General features: G+C 37.4%; 1 protein-coding gene across 5 annotated transcripts in view; it reads left to right on the top strand.

The window, feature by feature from the left end:
• mbc (myoblast city) overlaps nucleotides 1–19454 on the top strand; it is a 99331-nt gene that overhangs the window by 69666 nt on the left and 10211 nt on the right. For 3 of the 5 annotated variants that reach the window (XM_071657890.1, XM_071657892.1, XM_071657891.1), the window contains one exon: nucleotides 2735–2881. The exons of the other annotated variants lie outside the window; for them this stretch is intronic. In XM_071657890.1, coding sequence (XP_071513991.1) covers nucleotides 2735–2881 — 147 coding nt within the window. The remainder of the gene's footprint in view (nucleotides 1–2734; nucleotides 2882–19454) is intronic. 5 annotated transcript variants of the gene reach the window in all.

Here is a 19454-nt window from a genome sequence, read left to right as displayed (position 1 = left end):
ATCCTTCTTCAGAACCTTTCACAGAGGAATAAGGATGGAGTCTTTGGCACTCCTCTTCATCCTTCATCAGATTGCACCTTAGTTTAGATCTTGTATGTTGTACATTGTATGACTCTGGAGTTTCCTTCTTCATAAGAGTCATTATCCAGTGCACCTCCAATTCATGTTGATATTTTTTATTACCTCCTAACCCTTCATTTTCATATGTGTATGCTGTCATGCTTGTGGAACAGACTGCAGAAGAGAGAAATATGTTTTGAAAATTAAAAAAATCTCTCAGGCAGTGTCCCATTAGCAATTTTTTCTGTTTTTCTTACATTACACTGCCTTCCTTTTTTTTCTTTTTTTTCTTTTACCTCTCTCTCTCGCTACCTATTGCGACCAACCTTTTGTTAGCAGCCTTGATTCATGAACTGTGAGTGCCAGGAGGCCAGCAATAAGTGGGTTGAAGATGTCAGCCTAGTGGAGGTTGCTAATTGGCCAAGAGCTGGGCTGAATGGGGTTAAGCAGCTATAATCACATTTAAGTGGTTCACAAAGGGTGAGAAAGGCTAGTGCCCCCTCACTGGAGGTTAGGAGTAGAAGGTCCACACCATTTATTCCCGTGAAATTTATCTCATTTGCATGGGATACCACCTTAGAGAGAAAATGTTTTTTCATCTTTTAAAACCTAGCTTTTTCTCTTAAGAGTTTAATATTTAAGGAGACTTTATATCACTCATTCTGTGGTTTAATGTGGCTTTTTTTTACCACCTTGGAACTGAAACTTCAAGGGAGAAAGAAAGCACTAGTGGCAGACATGCATCTGCAGAAAGACTGAAAAGAGAGAGACAAACAAACAGATGTAAAGAGGGGTAAACAAATATTCGCAGTGCTGGAAAGTTTGCAACAGTCAAGTGAACAATGCTAGAGAAATTTGCTCATACACCTTTGACCTAGCTCTTTATTAAAAATGTGAAACGGCAATAAAATTCAGGTGAACTGGCAACAAACTTAAGTGTGTGCATGCTGGAATCTTTAGTATCACTTATTACAGTATTCTCCTACAAAGACAGTACAGCCAGATCACATAACTACAATGTAAGTTTGTCTATAATGAACTCTGTTTTTCCTGCATACCTAATTTTCATTCCTGTCCCTCTCATTGTCACATCAGGAGCAGCCAGACAACAGGCTCATTTTTACATAGTTTCTGTCTTTCCACTATCCACAGCCAAATCCCACAGACTACACTGTGGTTTACTTGTTCCACTACATGTGCCCTAATTCTCCCCATTCACAACACAGTACCCTTCATATGCCATATTGCTTCAGATCTCTTTGTAATGTATATTTTGCCCTGCAAAAAGTTCAAGCTCCAGTCTCCAGTATCCCAAAGCTTCCTTTACCTTTGCCATCAAAACAAACTAAAATGGGGAAGTTAAAAAGACTTCAGAAACAACAACAGAATTGAGGAATGGAGCATTTAAATGATCATGATATATTGAAAGGACCCAAACTTCACAGCCTAGAAAGAAGAGAAAGATACATAGTAATCTACACCAGCCAACAAATTTATACCTGTGCACTGAGAAATGATCTGACATTCCATTCCAACCCTCTGTGCATGTTTACATCCAACACTCTTTTGCATACCTGTCACTTAACATGTAATCCATTAAAAGTGTTGATATCAACCCCACTCACCCATTAGAATATATGTACGCCCCTTTTCCTAAACCATTGATTCCTGATCACCATTTCTCTTTCGGCACACAGGTTGACAAGTTTTTTCCACTTTCATTTTCACCAGGGACCATGTCTCCCATTTACCATGTCAGTCATCCAGATCCTGTATACTGTAATCATACCCTTGCATTATGACTGCCAGAGTTCTCATTCAGCTCCTTCAAAATTGTTTGTCTTCCTTATCTTCCTTTACCACTTTGTACTTAAGCACTATCAGTCATGCACCATTCATTGTCTACTTTTAGGGTAATCCACATCATCTTAGAACTCATTCTCTGCACTCTTTAACACAGTTCCACAACTCATCCCACACCAGAATTTTCCCACTTTTACTCTTGTCCATCTGATTAACTGTAGACCATATTCCCAAAACATTCCCAAACCACTGTACCCCAATACTCCTCAGTTTTGTTTCTCTCTTGAAACACAGCATCTCTTCTTTTTGTTTACAACAGTGCACATTCAAACACTCCAATTTGTGCTTTCAAAGAAAGACTATCCTTTGTTCCATCCTCTTTTCCTTCATTAAGAAAAATAGTCATATAGGAGAGAAAGATTTCCAGTCCTCCACTCCAGAGACACATAGGAGATACATGGTTAGTACTGTCTCACCTCTTTTTTCAGGAGAGATATGATGAATACATCATTGATGTATCATTTCTTTGATTCTCATGCAAAGCAATGCTGTTCCTCAAAAATTAAGACATATTTGTAAGACAAGTTTTTTATGTTACCATAAGATTATCTTTAGTGAAAGCATCCCTAAATGTATTTCATCTTTCCTGCTTGAAGCTCAGTATTGTGTAATATTAATGTTGAAGCATTTATGCTTTCATAGCAGAAAGAATTTGTTTCAGGATACTTGAATCTTTTCACATTATTGTTTCCTCGTGATAATGCGAGTTCCTTAATACCTTTATGTTTGTTTTCAACTGAAGAGGCTGTTATTGAGCTGAAATAAGTCAAATCTTGCATGACTGCATTATGCTATACCTTCTGAGTCACAGCACGAAGTGGCTGCCTTGCAGTAGTATAGAGATGGACAGTGAGGAGCTAAGACCCCCGAGAGAGGAACCTAGGCAAGACAAATCCCGCTTGAGCTTCACCCGTGGCCTGCATGCTATCTCTAGCCTCTCCTCTGAATTCATGTTTATGTAAGTTCATGTTGAATGCTTCGCTACTCTATCTTTTTGGTATGTTATAAGAATACTGGTCTGAAAGGATCCTCAGGCAGTCTAGTGTGACTTTGGGTGTATGCTATCTTCTAGCTTAACTAAATATTTGCTGGTGCTTCTTGTTATGCTTTGGTTTGCTACTAAGTTTCAAATATGTGATTAGCACTTTGAAAGTATTTGATATCTTGCATTTTAGTCTTTTAAGTCAGTGTGTCTTAATTTTGCATGCAAGTAGATAGAAGCCTTCACCAATATCAAGCATTGAAAGAAGAAAAAAAGGCAAAAGATAGTGAAAAAGAGAACTAATTGTATGATTTTTTTGTGAAAGAAGATTGGTCTTAGTTAATCATGAGTTGCCCATGGCCCCACAGTATTTATGGGACAATGCATAATGGATTGCCAAGTTGATGATGAAAGCTTGGTGACAGCCAGCTCATAGGAATAAAAAGCAGTCATTTTGTTGATGAAAGTAAGAGAACTAACTAGTCAGTAAAGAGTAGAATGACTCAAAACATTAGTCAGCAAAGAGTAGAATGGCTCATGTTTTGAAAACAGATAGGAAATATTAATCCATCATGTTGCTGTAAGCTCAACTCTTTTGCAAAATTATTTTAAACAAGATTTAAGAGCAGTATTCTTTACAAAGAACAGATCAGTCCTTATAATCAGAGTAACTGAGATGAAGAATATGTTTCCTATCTGAACAATACTTCCAAAATTTTGGAGGCAGTCTTAGTTAATAAAAAAAAAGATGGTATCCAAGTTGATCACAGTTATGTAGGTATTAGATAAGAGGGGGTTTCCTGATCAGTTAGTTATAATGATATCAAGAAAGCTTGTTGTATTGAGTGTTGCAATGATATGGGCATCTAAAGTGATGGAAAAGTTGTGGAGAGGTTTTGGTTGATAAAGGGGAAAAATTAGATTCGTAATGGCTTTTAGTTTAGCATGATTACTTCACCTCAGGGAAATCTTACTAGATTTGAATTTGCCAAAACTGTGAAAGATAAGATATAGATTACGCAAGAAAGGAAGGAACAGATTTGAAAGATATGAGGAAAGCATAATTAAGTCTTCAGCTTATGAGTGAATTATATGTTAAAAAAAGATCACTTTTTGAAATGAGGATGAAGGTTGGAGGCAGACCACCTTAAACATAACTAAAGCAGAAAAAACAGGGAAAAAGCTAATTATCAGAAAGCAGAGTTAGCAAAGAAACATTAAAGAAGGGAGCTGAAAGATCAGACATTGCTGCCACACCTTATCAGAAGCTTCTAGGATATTTAGAGTTATGACTTAGGATTTCTTTGTCTCTCTAAGAAAATGACCCGACACCAGAAGCACAGGAAGTGTATCACCCTTGGATCTCTCCTTACTAAAACCATATTGGTAGTTAGAAGGATGACTTAAGATTCTAAATGCTTTAGTAAATTAGATTTTAGAAATTTGAAAACTTTGGAGACATTAGTGCTTATAGCAATGGATAGTTGTTTGAAGGCTTAGAAAGGTAATAATTGAACTGATCATAGATATTCTGAAGCTTGGTGTAGCATCATGCCACAAATTAGGGTGTTTATGATTTATAAATGTACAGCATTTTTCAGTACCTTGTTGAATTTCTGCATCTTAACTGAACACCACAATTTTACTAGTAAAATCTGCAGAATCCATCGATTCTGTTTTACTCTTTACTTGCATGAAATCGTAACATATTTTGCTAATATTATTAGCATGTGCTGTGAGTTTTAATTTTCACTATGTACACATTTGGCTGTGAAAAATGGAAAAATGGATGTGTTGAGTAAGGTAGCATGTACGAGTGTATTACTGATTGTTTGTCCTTTTCATACATCACACAGAGGCAGGGCCACACTTTTGGCTTGTTGGTTCACTGGTTGTTTTTTTAACGTATCACCTCCATTTATATTTTTGAATTTGTGCTTTTAATTTCACCCTTTTCATGAGAAATGAAACATTTAGCTCCTGTGTTTATTGATATGGAAAATTTTCATTCTCTGAAGAAGTAAGCTATTTATTTTACTACTGCTATACCGGCAGTATGGAAATCTTTGTTCAGTTTAATGCACCAGACACAAACTATAGGTACTGTATCTGTGAGTTAGCCTAGAGGATGCATACATCTGATCCACCTCATGTATATAGGATTGGATTTGAAGGTGATACATTGATAACTTACTGCAATTATTCCCTCTTTACATCTGGCTTATATAATTTGCAGTGTAGACTTTCCATCTGGAATGTTATTCCAAGATTATTCTACTATGTCAGATGATAATTGCTTGTAACATTTCACATAGAAATAACATGTTTACTGTATACTTTAAACACACACACTTACACAAATGTTATCACTTGGGATAGGGAAGAAAGAACACTGCCCACGTATTCCTTGCATGGCATAGAAGCTGACTAAGAGGGATGGGAGTAGATGGCTGGAAATCTTCCCTTCCTGTGATATTTTATGAAAGAAGGAACAGAGCAAGGAGCCAAGTGAGGAATTTTTTCCTCTAAGGCTCTGTCATCTGTTCTTGATGTTACCTCGCTCATGCAGGAAATGGCGAACATGTATGAAAAGAAAATATTTTTCATTTGATGTGACTGCTAATTCAGTGTTTATCAGTTTCTTGCTTATGTTCTCAACTTGTCAAACAATTCTCTTATACTGCTCAGTACAAAAGCAGTATAAGAGAATCATTAAACAAATTCAGAACAATAGCAAGAAATCAATAAATGCTGAATTAGCAGTCATATTCAATAAGATATGTTTGAGAGATTTCCTGCCTAGATGCACACACACACACACACACACACATTTTCTTCATATATATTTGCCATTTCCTGCATTATCAAGATAGTATCAAGAACAAGATGAATGAGCCATAGAGGGAAAAAAATCATATATATGCTACGCATGACAGCTAGAGACTGAACAAATGTGGCCTTTTTTGCCTGTTTTTTGGCGCTACCTCGCTGAAGCAAGGGGTAGTGATGCTGTTTCCTGTGGGGCGGGATAGTGCCAGGAATGAATGAAGGCAAGCAAGTATAATTATGTACATGTGTATATATGTCTATGCATGTATATGTGCATGTATGGGCATTTGTGTGTATATATTTGTATATGAGTGATTGGGCCATATATATATATATATATATATATATATATATATATATATATATATATATATATATATATATATATATATATTTATATATATATATATATATATATATATATATATATATATATATATATATATATATATATAAATGTGAATAAGAGCAAGGTTATTAGGTACAGTAGGGTTGAGGGTCAAGTCAATTGGGAGGTGAGTTTGAATGGAGAAAAACTGGAGGAAGTGAAGTGTTTTAGATATCTGGGAGTGGATCTGTCAGCGGATGGAACCATGGAAGCGGAAGTGGATCATAGGGTGGGGGAGGGGGCAAAAATTTTGGGAGCCTTGAAAAATGTGTGGAAGTCGAGAACATTATCCCGGAAAGCAAAAATGGGTATGTTTGAAGGAATAGTAGTTCCAACAATGTTGTATGGTTGCGAGGCGTGGGCTATGGATAGAGTTGTGCGCAGGAGGATGGATGTGCTGGAAATGAGATGTTTGAGGACAATGTGTGGTGTGAGGTGGTTTGATCGAGTAAGTAACGTAAGGGTAAGAGAGATGTGTGGAAATAAAAAGAGCGTGGTTGAGAGAGCAGAAGAGGGTGTTTTGAAATGGTTTGGGCACATGGAGAGAATGAGTGAGGAAAGATTGACCAAGAGGATATATGTGTCGGAGGTGGAGGGAACGAGGAGAAGAGGGAGACCAAATTGGAGGTGGAAAGATGGAGTGAAAAGGATTTTGTGTGATCGGGGCCTGAACATGCAGGAGGGTGAAAGGAGGGCAAGGAATAGAGTGAATTGGAGCGATGTGGTATACAGGGGTTGACGTGCTGTCAGTGGATTGAATCAAGGCATGTGAAGCGTCCGGGGTAAACCATGGAAAGCTGTGTAGGTATGTATATTTGCGTGTGTGGACGTGTGTATGTACATGTGTATGGGGGGGTTGGGCCATTTCTTTCGTCTGTTTCCTTGTGCTACCTCGCAAACGCGCGAGACAGCGACAAAGTATAAAAAAAAAAAAATATATATATATATATATATATGTATATATATATATATATATATATATATATATATATATATATATATATATATATATATCCCTTGGGATAGGGGATTAAGAGTACTTCCCACGTATTCCCTGCGTGTCGTAGAAGGCGACTAAAAGGGGAGGGAGCGGGGGGGCTGGAAATCCTCCCCTCTCGTTTTTTTTTTTTTTTTTTTTTTTTTTTTTTTTTTTTTGTAATTTTCCAAAAGAAGGAACAGAGGGGGCCAGGTGAGGATATTCCACAAAAGGCCCAGTCCTCTGTTGTTAACGCTAGCTCGCTAACGCGGGAAATGGCGAATAGTTTAAAAGAAAAAAGAAAAAAAAAAAAATATATATATATATATATATATATATATATATATATATATATATATTCAAACTATTCGCCATTTCCCGCATAGGCGAGGTAGCGTTAAGAACAGAGGACTGGGCCTTTGAGGGAATATCCTCACTCGACCCCCTTCTCTGTTCCTTCTTTTGGAAAATTAAAAAAAACGAGAGGGGAGGCGTGAGTGCTCAAATTACAGAGGTATAAGTTTGTTGAGTATTCCTGGGATATTATATGGGAGGGTATCGATTGAGAGGTTGAAGGCATTTACAGAGCATCAGATTGGGGAAGAGCAGTGTGGTTTCAGAAGTGGTAGAGGATGTGTGGATCAGGTGTTTGCTTTGAAGAATGTATGTGAGAAATACTTAGAAAAGCAAATGGATTTGTATGTAGCATTTATGGATCTGGAGAAGGCATATGATAGAGTTTATAGAGATGCTCTGTGGAAGGAATTAAAAATATATGGTGTGGGAGGCAAGTTGTTGGAAGCAGTGAAAAGTTTTTATCAAGGATGTAAGGCATGTGTACATGTAGGAAGAGAGGAAAGTGATTGGTTCTCAGTGAATGTAGGTTTGCGGTAGGGGTGTGTGATGTCTGCATGGATGTTTAATTTGTTTATGGATGGGGTTGTTAGGGAGGTGAATGCAAGAGTTTTGGAAAGAGGGGCAAGTATGCAGTCTGTTGTGGATGAGAGAGCTTGGGAAGTGAGTCAGTAGTTGTTCGCTGATGATACAGCGCTGGTGGCTGATTCATGTGAGAAACTGCAGAAGCTGGTGACTGAGTTTGGTAAAGTGTGTGAAAGAAGGAAGCTGAGAGTAAGTGTGAATAAGAGCAAGGTTATTAGGTACAGTAGGGTTGAGGGACAAGTCAACTGGGAGGTAAGTTTGAATGGAGAAAAACTGGAGGAAGTTAAGTGTTTTAGATATCTGGGAGTGGATTTAGCAGCGGATGGAACCATGGAAGCGGAAGTGAATCATAGGGTGGGGGAGGGGGCGAAAGTTCTAAGAGCGTTGAAGAATGTGTGGAAGTCAAGAACATTATCTCGGAAAGCAAAAATGGGTATGTTTGAAGGAATAGTGGTTCCAACAATGTTATATGATTGCGAGGCATGGGCTATGGATAGAGTTGTGTGCAGGAGGGTGGATGTGCTGGAAATGAGATGTTTGAGGACAATATGTGGTATGAGGTGGTTTGATCGAGTAAGTATTGTAAGGGTAAGAGAGATGTGTGGTAATAAAAAGTGTGGTTGAGAGAGCAGAAGAGGGTGTTTTGAAATGGTTTGGTCACATGGAGAGAATGAGTGAGGAAAGATTGACCAAGAGGATATATGTGTCAGAGGTGGAGGGAAGGAGAAGTGGGAGACCAAATTGGAGGTGGAAAGATGGAGTGAAAAAGATTTTGAGTGATCGGGGCCTGAACAAGCAGGAGGGTGAAAGGCATGCAAGGAATAGAGTGAATTGGAATGATGTGGTATACCGGGGTTGACGTGCTGTCAATGGATTGAATGAGGGCATGTGAAGCCTGGGGTAAACCATGGAAAGTTCTGTGGGGCCTGGATGTGGGAAGGGAGCTGTGGTTTCGGTGCATTATTACATGACAGCTAGAGACTGAGTGTGAACGAATGTGGCCTTTGTTGTCTTTTCCTAATGCTACCTTGCACACATGCAGGGGGGAGGGGGTTGTTATTTTATGTGTGGCGGGGTGGCGATGGGAATGAATAAAGGCAGACAGTGTGAATTGTGTGCATGAGTATATATGTATGTGTCTGTGTGTGTATATATATGTGTACATTGAGATGTATAGGTATGTATATTTGCGTGTGTGGACGTGTATGTATATACACTGTGTATGGGGGTGGGTTGGGCCATTTCTTTCGTCTGTTTCCTTGCGCTACCTCGCAAACACGGGGGACAGCGACAAAGCAAAATGAAAAAAAAATAATAATGTATAATGACACACGTTTTGACTCAGTAGAAGAAAATTGAAAAAATTGAAAACCACTTATTTGTCATTAGCTCATGTTTATATAACATCATAAAGCACCTTTTTCCGCAGGAAATTTTTCCCTATTTTCATTTAGTCTTTATCTCATGTGAAAGTAATGCACTGTTTTAACAGCGGTATATATCATGTAAGAGTTAACTGCTGCACTACATAATTTCATTCAGTGTTATGTTCATATGAGATATGCCAATCATTAGTTTTTATCAGAAAAGCAGTGTATTTCCTTTCTAAAAGATTGTTTCATGAGAATGATTTATATTGGTTTTGAGAACAGTTGATTTCTTTCATGAGTTATAAGTCACCTGACATTCTTTTCAGGTCAACAGTTGTTCTTTTCATGAAAAATGTTTCCCCTACAGTGGATCTGACAGTGGAAGGGCAATCTTATATGAGAGGAATTCAGTATCTATAAAATGACTTTGAGAGTAGTCCATTGCAGTTGAGAGTGCCTCATGTAATTTAAGAATAGTTCATGAACTTTGAGTGTTGCCCAATACATCTATGGGTGATTCTTGCCATTTAAGCTGTATTTTTTTTTTTTACTTAAGTTATTCAAAGGAAGTTTTTAGAAGTCCTTAAGTGTAAAAAGAAATACATATTGTCATATTTTGGGTTTATGTGCAGGAATAAGATTAGTTTTAAAAGTCCTTTGGTAAAAAAAAAAAAATATATATATATATATATATATATATATATATATATATATATATATATATATATATATTGTCATATTTTGGGTTTATGTGTGGGAATCAGATTAAAAGCATTCATGGGGTAAAAACACTAAATTTTAAAGTGAATCATGTACTAATTGAATGAGTAACTAGTAATACCAAGAAATGCTGTATAGAGATTTGAGAATACAGATAAAGTGTATTGACTTGTTCAGATCATCAGATCATCTTTTTTACAGTCTTTTGTATTTTTTATTATTAATACAGTAACTGAATTTGAAAAATATTACACATATTACTTAACTCTGAGTCAAGTTAAAAGAACCTTAGGATTACGTAGGTAGTACATCACTTAACTTTGTTATGGTACAGATATGAGGTATAGTGATCATACTGCTTTTGAAAGAAAAATCATTTACACAGCTTAAACTTTCATATCCAAATATCAAGAACCAGTGATCTTCATAATGCTGCTGAAAGACATCCTTATTGTTTGATATATGGCTGAATTGTGCATGAAATTAATCAGTTATACAAAAAAATTTTTATAACCATAGTTCTTTCACTGAAGGCAAAAGAAGTTAGCCGTAGTTCATGTAGTAAATTGTAAGTATTGTGTATGTTTTAGTGCTTTGTATACATATGGGGTGTTGCGCTTAGTTATTTTTCTTTGCTATACTATTGCCTCACAACAGATACTTGCTAACTGTGTCATAGTAGTAGGTACCATAGAACATTCAGCCCTGGTACAATTTTGCACTAACTGCACTAACTTGCTAAGATTTATTATTGCTAAGTACTAATACTAACCATGTTGCTTGTTTTTTCTTTCCACACCTCTCCCTCCTCCTTTGACTCTGTTTTATCACTGATGCTATTATCTTGATACAATGTACTGTTTTCTTTGCATCTCATTGTTCCCCTTATTTCCTTTATAATCACATGAAACATTGTATGCACTGCATATCACATCAATTATTGTTTCTTCCACCATGCTGTATAACTTGATATGTTTGGTTTGTTTATACTGACATATAAATGACAGAGTACATAGCACTTTAACAAGAATATCCAAGTCTTCCTCCTTGACACAGCTTAAAATGACCTCTGCCAATCTTCTGTCGCGTTTCACTGCTACTGCATCTCACCACCTTGTTTAATCTTAACCAAGCTTTGTCTTATGAATTCTTTGTTTTTCACTCTTCCTTGCATAGTATGATTTTAATCCTTGTTTCTTCCTCTTCTGTAGGATAGACATAGGCTTCCCTATTATAGAACTTATTGCCTATAAGTCAAGGGACATTAGTAACTGTGGAATATCTCTCATTGCTCCAGTATCTCCATTTCTTCCACCAGTGTCTCACACTTCCTCCTCCTTTCCTGACCACCCCCATCATCTTTTTATGTACTAGGCTCTTACTGTTGTGGGTCTTTTTTTTCTCTCTCTTCTCTCTCTCTCTCTCTCTCTTTCATTCCTGAAACCTTCAACTTATCCCAAACTGTTAGAGTCCACCATTGTCACCCAAAAATCTCCTTATTTACCCATACCATTCTGTTTTATCCGACTGTTTTCATTAATCATTAGAACTCCAGACCACTGTTAAAAGGTTTTTGCAGCTTAAGGGCTCTACTGCAATCAGAAGGAGGAAAAGCATGGACTTTTTAGAGTAAAGTTTCTTGATAAGATACACCCATTCTGAAGATAACTTTTCTCTTGTGATGATGTAGCTACAGGCAGGTGGAGCAATGCCATATCCTGTGTGGCAGGGCAGCAACAGGAATGGATGAAGACAAGCATGAATTATGTCTGTGTATGTATATGTATGTCAGTGGATTGTACCAGGTCATGTGAAGTGTCTGGGGTAAGGCATGGAAAGTTTTGTGTGGCCTGGATTTGGAAAGGGAGCTGTGGTTTTGATGCATTACACATGACAGCTAGAGGCTGAGTGTGAACGAATGTGGCCTTTATAGTCTTTCCATAGCGCTATCTCACATGCACGCGGGGGAAGGGGGTGCCATTTCATGTGTGGCAGGGTGGCAGCAGGAATGGATGAAGCTAGCATGTATGAATATGTACATGTATATATATGTATATGTCTGTGTATCTATATGTTTATATACATTGAAATGTATACGTATGTATGTGTGCGTGTGTGGGTGTTTATGTATATACATGTGTATGTGGGTGGGTTGGGCCATTCTTTCATCTGTTTCCTTGCGCTACCTTGCTAACACGGGAGACAGCGACAAAGTATAATATATAAAACAAAATAATGTTTATGTATATACATGTTGTTATGTATATGTGCGTGTATGGGCATTTACGTATATAGATGTGTATATGAGTGGTTGGGCCATTCTTTGTTTGTTTCCTGGCACACTGCCTCGCTGATGTGGGAAACAGTGATTAAGTATAATGATAATGATGATATATGTATATGTATATATTTTTTTTTCTTTTCATACATATTTGCCATTTCCCTTGTTAGTGAGGTAGTGTTAAGAACAAAGGACTGAGCTTTAGAGGGAATATCCTCACTTTGCCCCCTTCCCTTCTCTCTTACTTCTTTTGGAAAAAGTAAAATTGGAAGGGGAGGATTTCCAGCCCCCTGCTCCCTCCCCTTTTAGTTGCCTTGTGCATGTCGTAGAAGGCAACTAAAAGGGGAGGGAGCAGGTGGCTGGAAATCCTCCCCTCTCGTTTTAATTTTCCAAACAAAGGAACAGAGAAGGGGGCCAAGTGAAGATATCCCCTCAAAAGCTCATTCCTCTGTTCTCAAGGCTACCTTGCGAATGCCTGGGGATAGGGGAGAAAGCTTCCCACGTGTTCCCTGCGTGTCATAGAAGGCGGCTAAAGGGAAGGGAGCTGGGGGGGGCTGGAAATCCTCCCCTCTTGTTTTTTTTTAATTTTCCAAAAGAAGGAACAGAGAAGGGGACCAGGTGAGGATATTCCCTCAAAGGCCCAGTACTTTGTTCTTAACGCTACCTCGCTAACATGGGAAATGGCAAATAGTTTGAAAAAAAAAAAAAAAAATATATATATATATATATATATATATATATATATATATATATATATATATATATATATATATATATATGTAGCGGGGGGCTGGAAATCCTCCCCTCTCATTTTTTTTTAAATTTTCCAAAAGAAGGAACAGAGAAGGGGGCCATATGAGGATATTCCCTCAAAGGCCCAGTCCTCTGTTCTTAAAACTACCTCGCTAATGCGGGAAATGGCGAATAGTATGAAAAAAAAAATATATATATATATATATATATATATATATATATATATATATATATATATTCTTCTTTTGAAGAAAAAAAAAGAGAAAAATTTATATATATATATATTATCCCTGGGGATAGGGGATTAAGAATACTTCCCACGTATTCCCTGCGTGTCATAGAAGGCGACTAAAAGGGGAGGGAGCGGGGGGCTGGAAATCCTCCCCTCTCGTTTTTTTTTTTTTAATTTTTCCAAAAGAAGGAACAGAGGGGGCCAGGTGAGGATATTCCAAAAGGGGCCCAGTCCTCTGTTCTTAACGCTACCTCGCTAACGCGGGAAATGGCAAATAGTTTAAAAGAAAAGAAGAAAAATATATATATATGTATGTATGTATAGTTGTCACCAGACTCTGCCTCAAGAGTTTACACCACAAATGAAAAGTCATCTATGGCAAGGCAGTATCTTTAGGAGCAGAGTCTCATGAAAGAACTTCTAACTCTACTACTCCTAACTCTGCTACTGGAAGAAGTGTGCCCTTGGGCCACAGGTTCCTTTATAAAGAGGTCCTGGGTAACACCAGAACTTTTTTACAGAAATTGTATTGGGATGAATATAGATAGATGTTTTTTCCATACTTGTTTGCCATGTCCCACACTTGTGAGGTAGTGTCAGGAATAGAAAAGAAAAATGTCTCATTCGTTCAAATCCATTTTCTAGCTGTCCTTCGTGATACTCCAAAACCATGGCACCACTATCCACGACCAGGCCCTACAAACCTTTCTGTAGTTTTCCTTGGCTGTTTCACATGCTCTGGTTCAATCCATTGGCAGCACATTTTCCCCTGTATGCCACATTGATCCATTTCACTCAATCCTCTGCATATCATCCACCCATCTACATGTTCAGGTCCCAAGTACTTAGAATATTATTTGCTCTATCCTTCCATCTCCAGTTTGGTTTACCCCTTCTGATAGATAAATCCTCATTGTCAACTTCTTCTCACCCATTCTTTCCTTAATTCTAAACCATTTCAGCACAACTCCTTCATTTCTTTCAACCTTATTCTTCTCATTACCACACCTCTCTCTTACCCTATCATTACTTTCTCAGTCAACCCTTCTTGTGTCACATATTGTCCTCAAATATTTAGTTTCCAACACTTTTGTACATTCTTATCTATAGCTCATGCCTCATCCATACCACATTGTTAGGACTACAATACCTTCAAACACACTCATTTTTGCACTCCTTGATGGTGACTTCTCTTTCCACATGTTCCTCAAAGCTCCCAGAATCATTGTTCCTGCACCCACTTTACAAGTGAACCTCTGCTTCCATTGTTCCATTCACTGTTAAGCCCACTCCTAAGTATCTAAAACTCTTCACTTCCTCAAAGATTTCTCCATTCAGTCTCACACCCCAGCTAACCCATCTCTTTGTGCTGCTAAACACAATTATCATGCTTTTATTCACATTTACTCTCATATTTCTCCTATCACACACTCCCAAACTCATACATTAATTTCTACAGTTTATCACTTGAATCTGCCTTCAGCACCATATCGTCAGCAAACAGCTGACTTAATTCTTAAACTCTGTAACCCCTCCAGAATATGCATACCTGCCCATCTCTGAGACTCTTGAATTTACCTCTTTCACCAATCTTAAACTCCGTAACCCCTCCAGAATACGCATACCTGTCCATCTCCTAGACTCTTGAATTTACCTCTTTCACCAACCCCTCCATAAACAGCCACACCCCTGGTGCAGACTCAGTTTCACCTGGAACCACTAACCCTCCTCTCAACCTACTCAAATACACACACACTCTTAATAAAAACTCCTCGCTGCTTTTATTTGCTTTCTTCCCATCCTTCTACCATACATTCATAACACCTTCCACAGAAGTAATTTTGCTGTGGCCACTATGTTGATGGGAGTTCCCAGAGAGAATGAGTGTCAAAAATATAGATAGATAGATGTAGAGGTCACCACACTTTCATTTCTTCCCACCTTATACATGTATCCCTCTCTCCCATCCCATCCTTTTTTCCACTCTTCTCTTGCATGTATATTTGAATAAGCTCAGATTATAGAGGAGACATTATTCCCTCTTAGTAACTGTTGACTTTGTTTTTTATTGTCTCTGAAAGGGTCACTGGCTTAACATTTTATGGTTGTATAAAGGAATTTTCTTTAGATTTTCTGAATATGTCAAAAGCTAAAAGTAGCTAAATGTTAGTATCTACTTCAGTTTGCTTGACCACAGAACTTGAACATACAATTACCTCACTTGTTCATGGCAGACTGAAAGAGTTTATTTTTATAGATGAGCATTTATTGAAATCATTTACATGAAAGCATATATATTTGAAGGAAGACTTTTCTTATTTAGTTGGGTTAGCACCAAAAAGAAAATTTCAAAGATTTAAACTGAGATTGTAGAGATAGAAAAGGATATAGAAAAGTTAGATATCCCAACATGCTGCTTTCCTCAATTTTTTTTCAAAATGGCTTTTTTGGGATATGGTGAAGATGTGAGTATCCCTAAGACTTATTGACAAAATAATACTTAATTTTTTTTCCATACTGTTGTGGGAAAGAGAGGATTAACACTTTGATATATGGCATTGGAGTGGCTTATGTTTATGGTCATGGTTCATTTTAATTCAGCTTCATATGCAAAAAGCCCAGAGCCCCACTAAGTGTTATTTTCATCCTGTTGTTTTGTGGCAACTAACTGAGTCTTGTATTTTGCACAGTGGTTGTTAAATCGATTATCGGCTAAGAAACAGCAAAGACTGAGAGGGTAGGCTCTTAATCTTTTCAGAGAAAACTTGAAGATAAATTCCTTTGTCATTTTAATTCATAGATGAAAATTTCATTACTCAGTAAGCTGTACTGTTAGAGTACTTTAACACTGAAAATTTGACTCACTCCAGAGACCTCCATGACTGACTTTGAAAGATGGGGACTTCAAGATCTATTCATGATGATTCTACAGATAATATTTTTGTGAACATTTTCATTGTGTTTATAGCAAGACTGATTACTTGTGTGTGATACTCAATGCTAGGAGTCTGAGACATCTGATTCATTATGAAAAAGAGAATACTTAATACCTGTTGGTGAATGCCAAAATAAAGTTTACATGATGCTTCATTCCCTAATTTTGTATTTATTCGATGTTTTGAGAATAACACTTGTAGATATAGGACCCCTTAATATTATTTCTTGTGTCTAGGCAACTTTCCTCTATGTAAAATTTCATCCTTCTTGGCAGTGTAGAGAAATTACTGCAGGTTCTTAGAGGTACAGATGTATACAATTGCCATGGCTGATATTGATTGGAGCACATATTTTCTCATATGCTTCTTATCTTCTTATGAAACTCTGTCTCAGATTTTCTCTCCACTTCTCAGCATTCTCTTTTTTCATTATCTCTGTCCTTTCTTGCCACATCCCTTTTCCTGTATCCTCCTTCAGGCCCCCCCTGGCTAACACCACTGGAGTGACATCTTCTGACATGACAGGTAAAGCCATAGTTTTCACCACAGTGCATGACTGTTTGGTGCATGCTGAATTACTTGTGTAGTTCAGAAATAGGCTTGTGTATGTTAATGAAATAGGTTATAAGGAGTTACAGATTCAGTAGAAATGTTTCAGATGTTTAGCATGAGAAAGAGAAAATTGTGAGTAAGGCAGGTACAGGGGCTGGAGCCACTGTATTTAAAGATACATTTTCTTTGATCATCCTACACACAAGGAGAGTGATCATCATTGCAGTTAAAAGTTGGGAATACCCCAGAATACAGTCTTTTGATGCACTGTATTCATTTCTTTAGTATTGGAGATCTAGAGACAGTTCATATTTATGGTGATACTAAATTAATTTTGGGTCACCACCATTATCAAGAATTCAGTTCAACTGAGAGACATATCACTATCTTCATAGATATTTTCTTCTAGCTCACAGTTTTTCTAAATATATATATGCATGATCATTGCATAATCATGAGCAGAATGTTCCTGTTAGATTATTTCCTGTATCTCAGATTTTCGTGTAGTGAGAAATCATGAGTTGAAATGCTAGGTTTAACTGAAAATCCTTTATAGATGCATGGCTTTTTTTCTTTCCTTTTCTTTTTTTCAGGATTGAGCTATGGATACAGACACAAGGAGCATTTCCTGTTTCTGTAGCTGTAGTGTTTATTCAATGACAAGTTAGTGGGAGTGAGGCTTTGATTGGAAGTATAGTCAGTGTAAAGGATTTGAAATTAAAGATTCTGTTGTATCTGCAGAATGTGTTGATAACTCTGGAATTATCAGAATTTATGATAATAATGATAATAATGATAAATGATAATAATGATTATTATTATTATTATTATTATTATTATTATTATTATTATTATTATTATTATGATGATGATGATGATAATAATAATCATGATAAGATGAATTGTTTGATATGTTGATAAGAAGAGAATTAGCAAGATTTATGGTAACAGTAGTAATGTTGATGGTATTAGCTTCACCAAAGGTGACTTTTTGCTTGTGATATGACCACATACAGGCAGAGTTCGGTGACATTCACACTTTCTGTATAACTGTAAATATCAGCAAAACTATAGACAGATCTTTGACACCTTCACATGATAATTACTTGACATCACCTGCCACAGTAATGACAACACTGGCTCATTCAAAACAATTTTTGCATAATTACAGAAATCTACTGTCACCCTCTTAACCTCTGATAGACATGAATCCATCCTGCACCCTCCCATCACCTTGAATGATCACTCACTCCCACTTAACAGAACTCCAACCACACTCTGCACCACATATGACACAGACATGACATTTACACTCCACATCACAAACATCAACAAACTACATGTCCTTAAAACACTTAATGCTCCCAGATTGGGACAAGAAAAAACATCCCTTTGTATATTCATCAAACAGTTCATTCCCTCAGTCTTAAACTATGCCTCACGTATCTGGTCATCCACATTGTCAAAAACAGTCATAACAGAAATACAAACCACACAAAACTGAGCAATCAGAATTATGGGAAGAGAGAGTAGGAAAAACAAAGGGATGAAGTTTAAAAAGCAAATACTTATGCCACAGCGTGTCATTGGCTTTGGAGATGTCAAGAGCCACAACAGAAATTTCACCAAATCCTTGGTAGAGGAAGACCAGAGATGAGTCTTACAGGAGATATCATCTTTAAACCTTACACTGTGAAAGCCATACTGCTAATCAGAGAGAAAGGAATGGGGTCAAAGTGTCTGAGAAAGTGAGAGCTAAGGAGATATCAACAAAGGTATAGACAGTTGATTGAAATCTTCACGTGATATATACCTGACACTGTCCTCCACATTAAAAACAAAAAGTGGTTGACTAACTCTATTAGCTGGCCACCAAGCCAGTCACAAAGAAAGGTCATTGTTAAAGACTTTAGATATAGCTGATGTGAGGCCAAAAATGGAAGGCTTAAAACAATCATCTGTCAGGGATGGGCTGTATCAAGGCATGCTTCTAAGAAGAGTCTGGGTATTTAGATAGAAACAAAATAGGCAAGCTTGGATCATATCTAGCTCAGAGGCACACTCCCATAGGACTCAAAGAGATATGCTAGAAGGGCCATGAGCCTTGTTTCCCTGGAGATGGGAAAGTACTTGGAAGACCCTGTACAAAGAAAATTTGGAGGTGGTATTGGTTCAGAATGGGAAGATATTGGAGGAGTCATAGATGTTTAATCATCCAGAGTCCAATTTAAGGAGATCAAATTCCAGAAAGAGCAATTTTATAAGTCAGAGAATTGGTGTTCCAGTCTTCTGTCTGTGTGTGGGCACACTAGAATTTCTCAGATGCATTATGGCTAATCCCATAAGTAGTTGCCAATAATTCATCCAATTTTTTGAAAGGATGGATATTGTTGGGTGCTGGGGTGATATGTTCTCAGGTAAATATCTCTGATGTTAAGAGAGAAGGTTATTTTGGCAATATAGAAGGTATGAAGAAGGGAAAATGGCTGTGGCCAGGGAGGGAAGGAATGGCAGTGGTGAGAGAGGGTGCTGTGGTCAGGGAAGAAGGAAGGGAGTGGTGGTGAGGAAGGATG

This window comes from Panulirus ornatus, chromosome 65 (genome assembly GCF_036320965.1).
Source record: "Panulirus ornatus isolate Po-2019 chromosome 65, ASM3632096v1, whole genome shotgun sequence".
Taxonomy (NCBI): domain Eukaryota; kingdom Metazoa; phylum Arthropoda; class Malacostraca; order Decapoda; family Palinuridae; genus Panulirus; species Panulirus ornatus.
The sequence above is the reverse complement of the archived record's forward strand: the minus strand, read 5'-3'. Positions and strand labels throughout refer to the sequence as shown.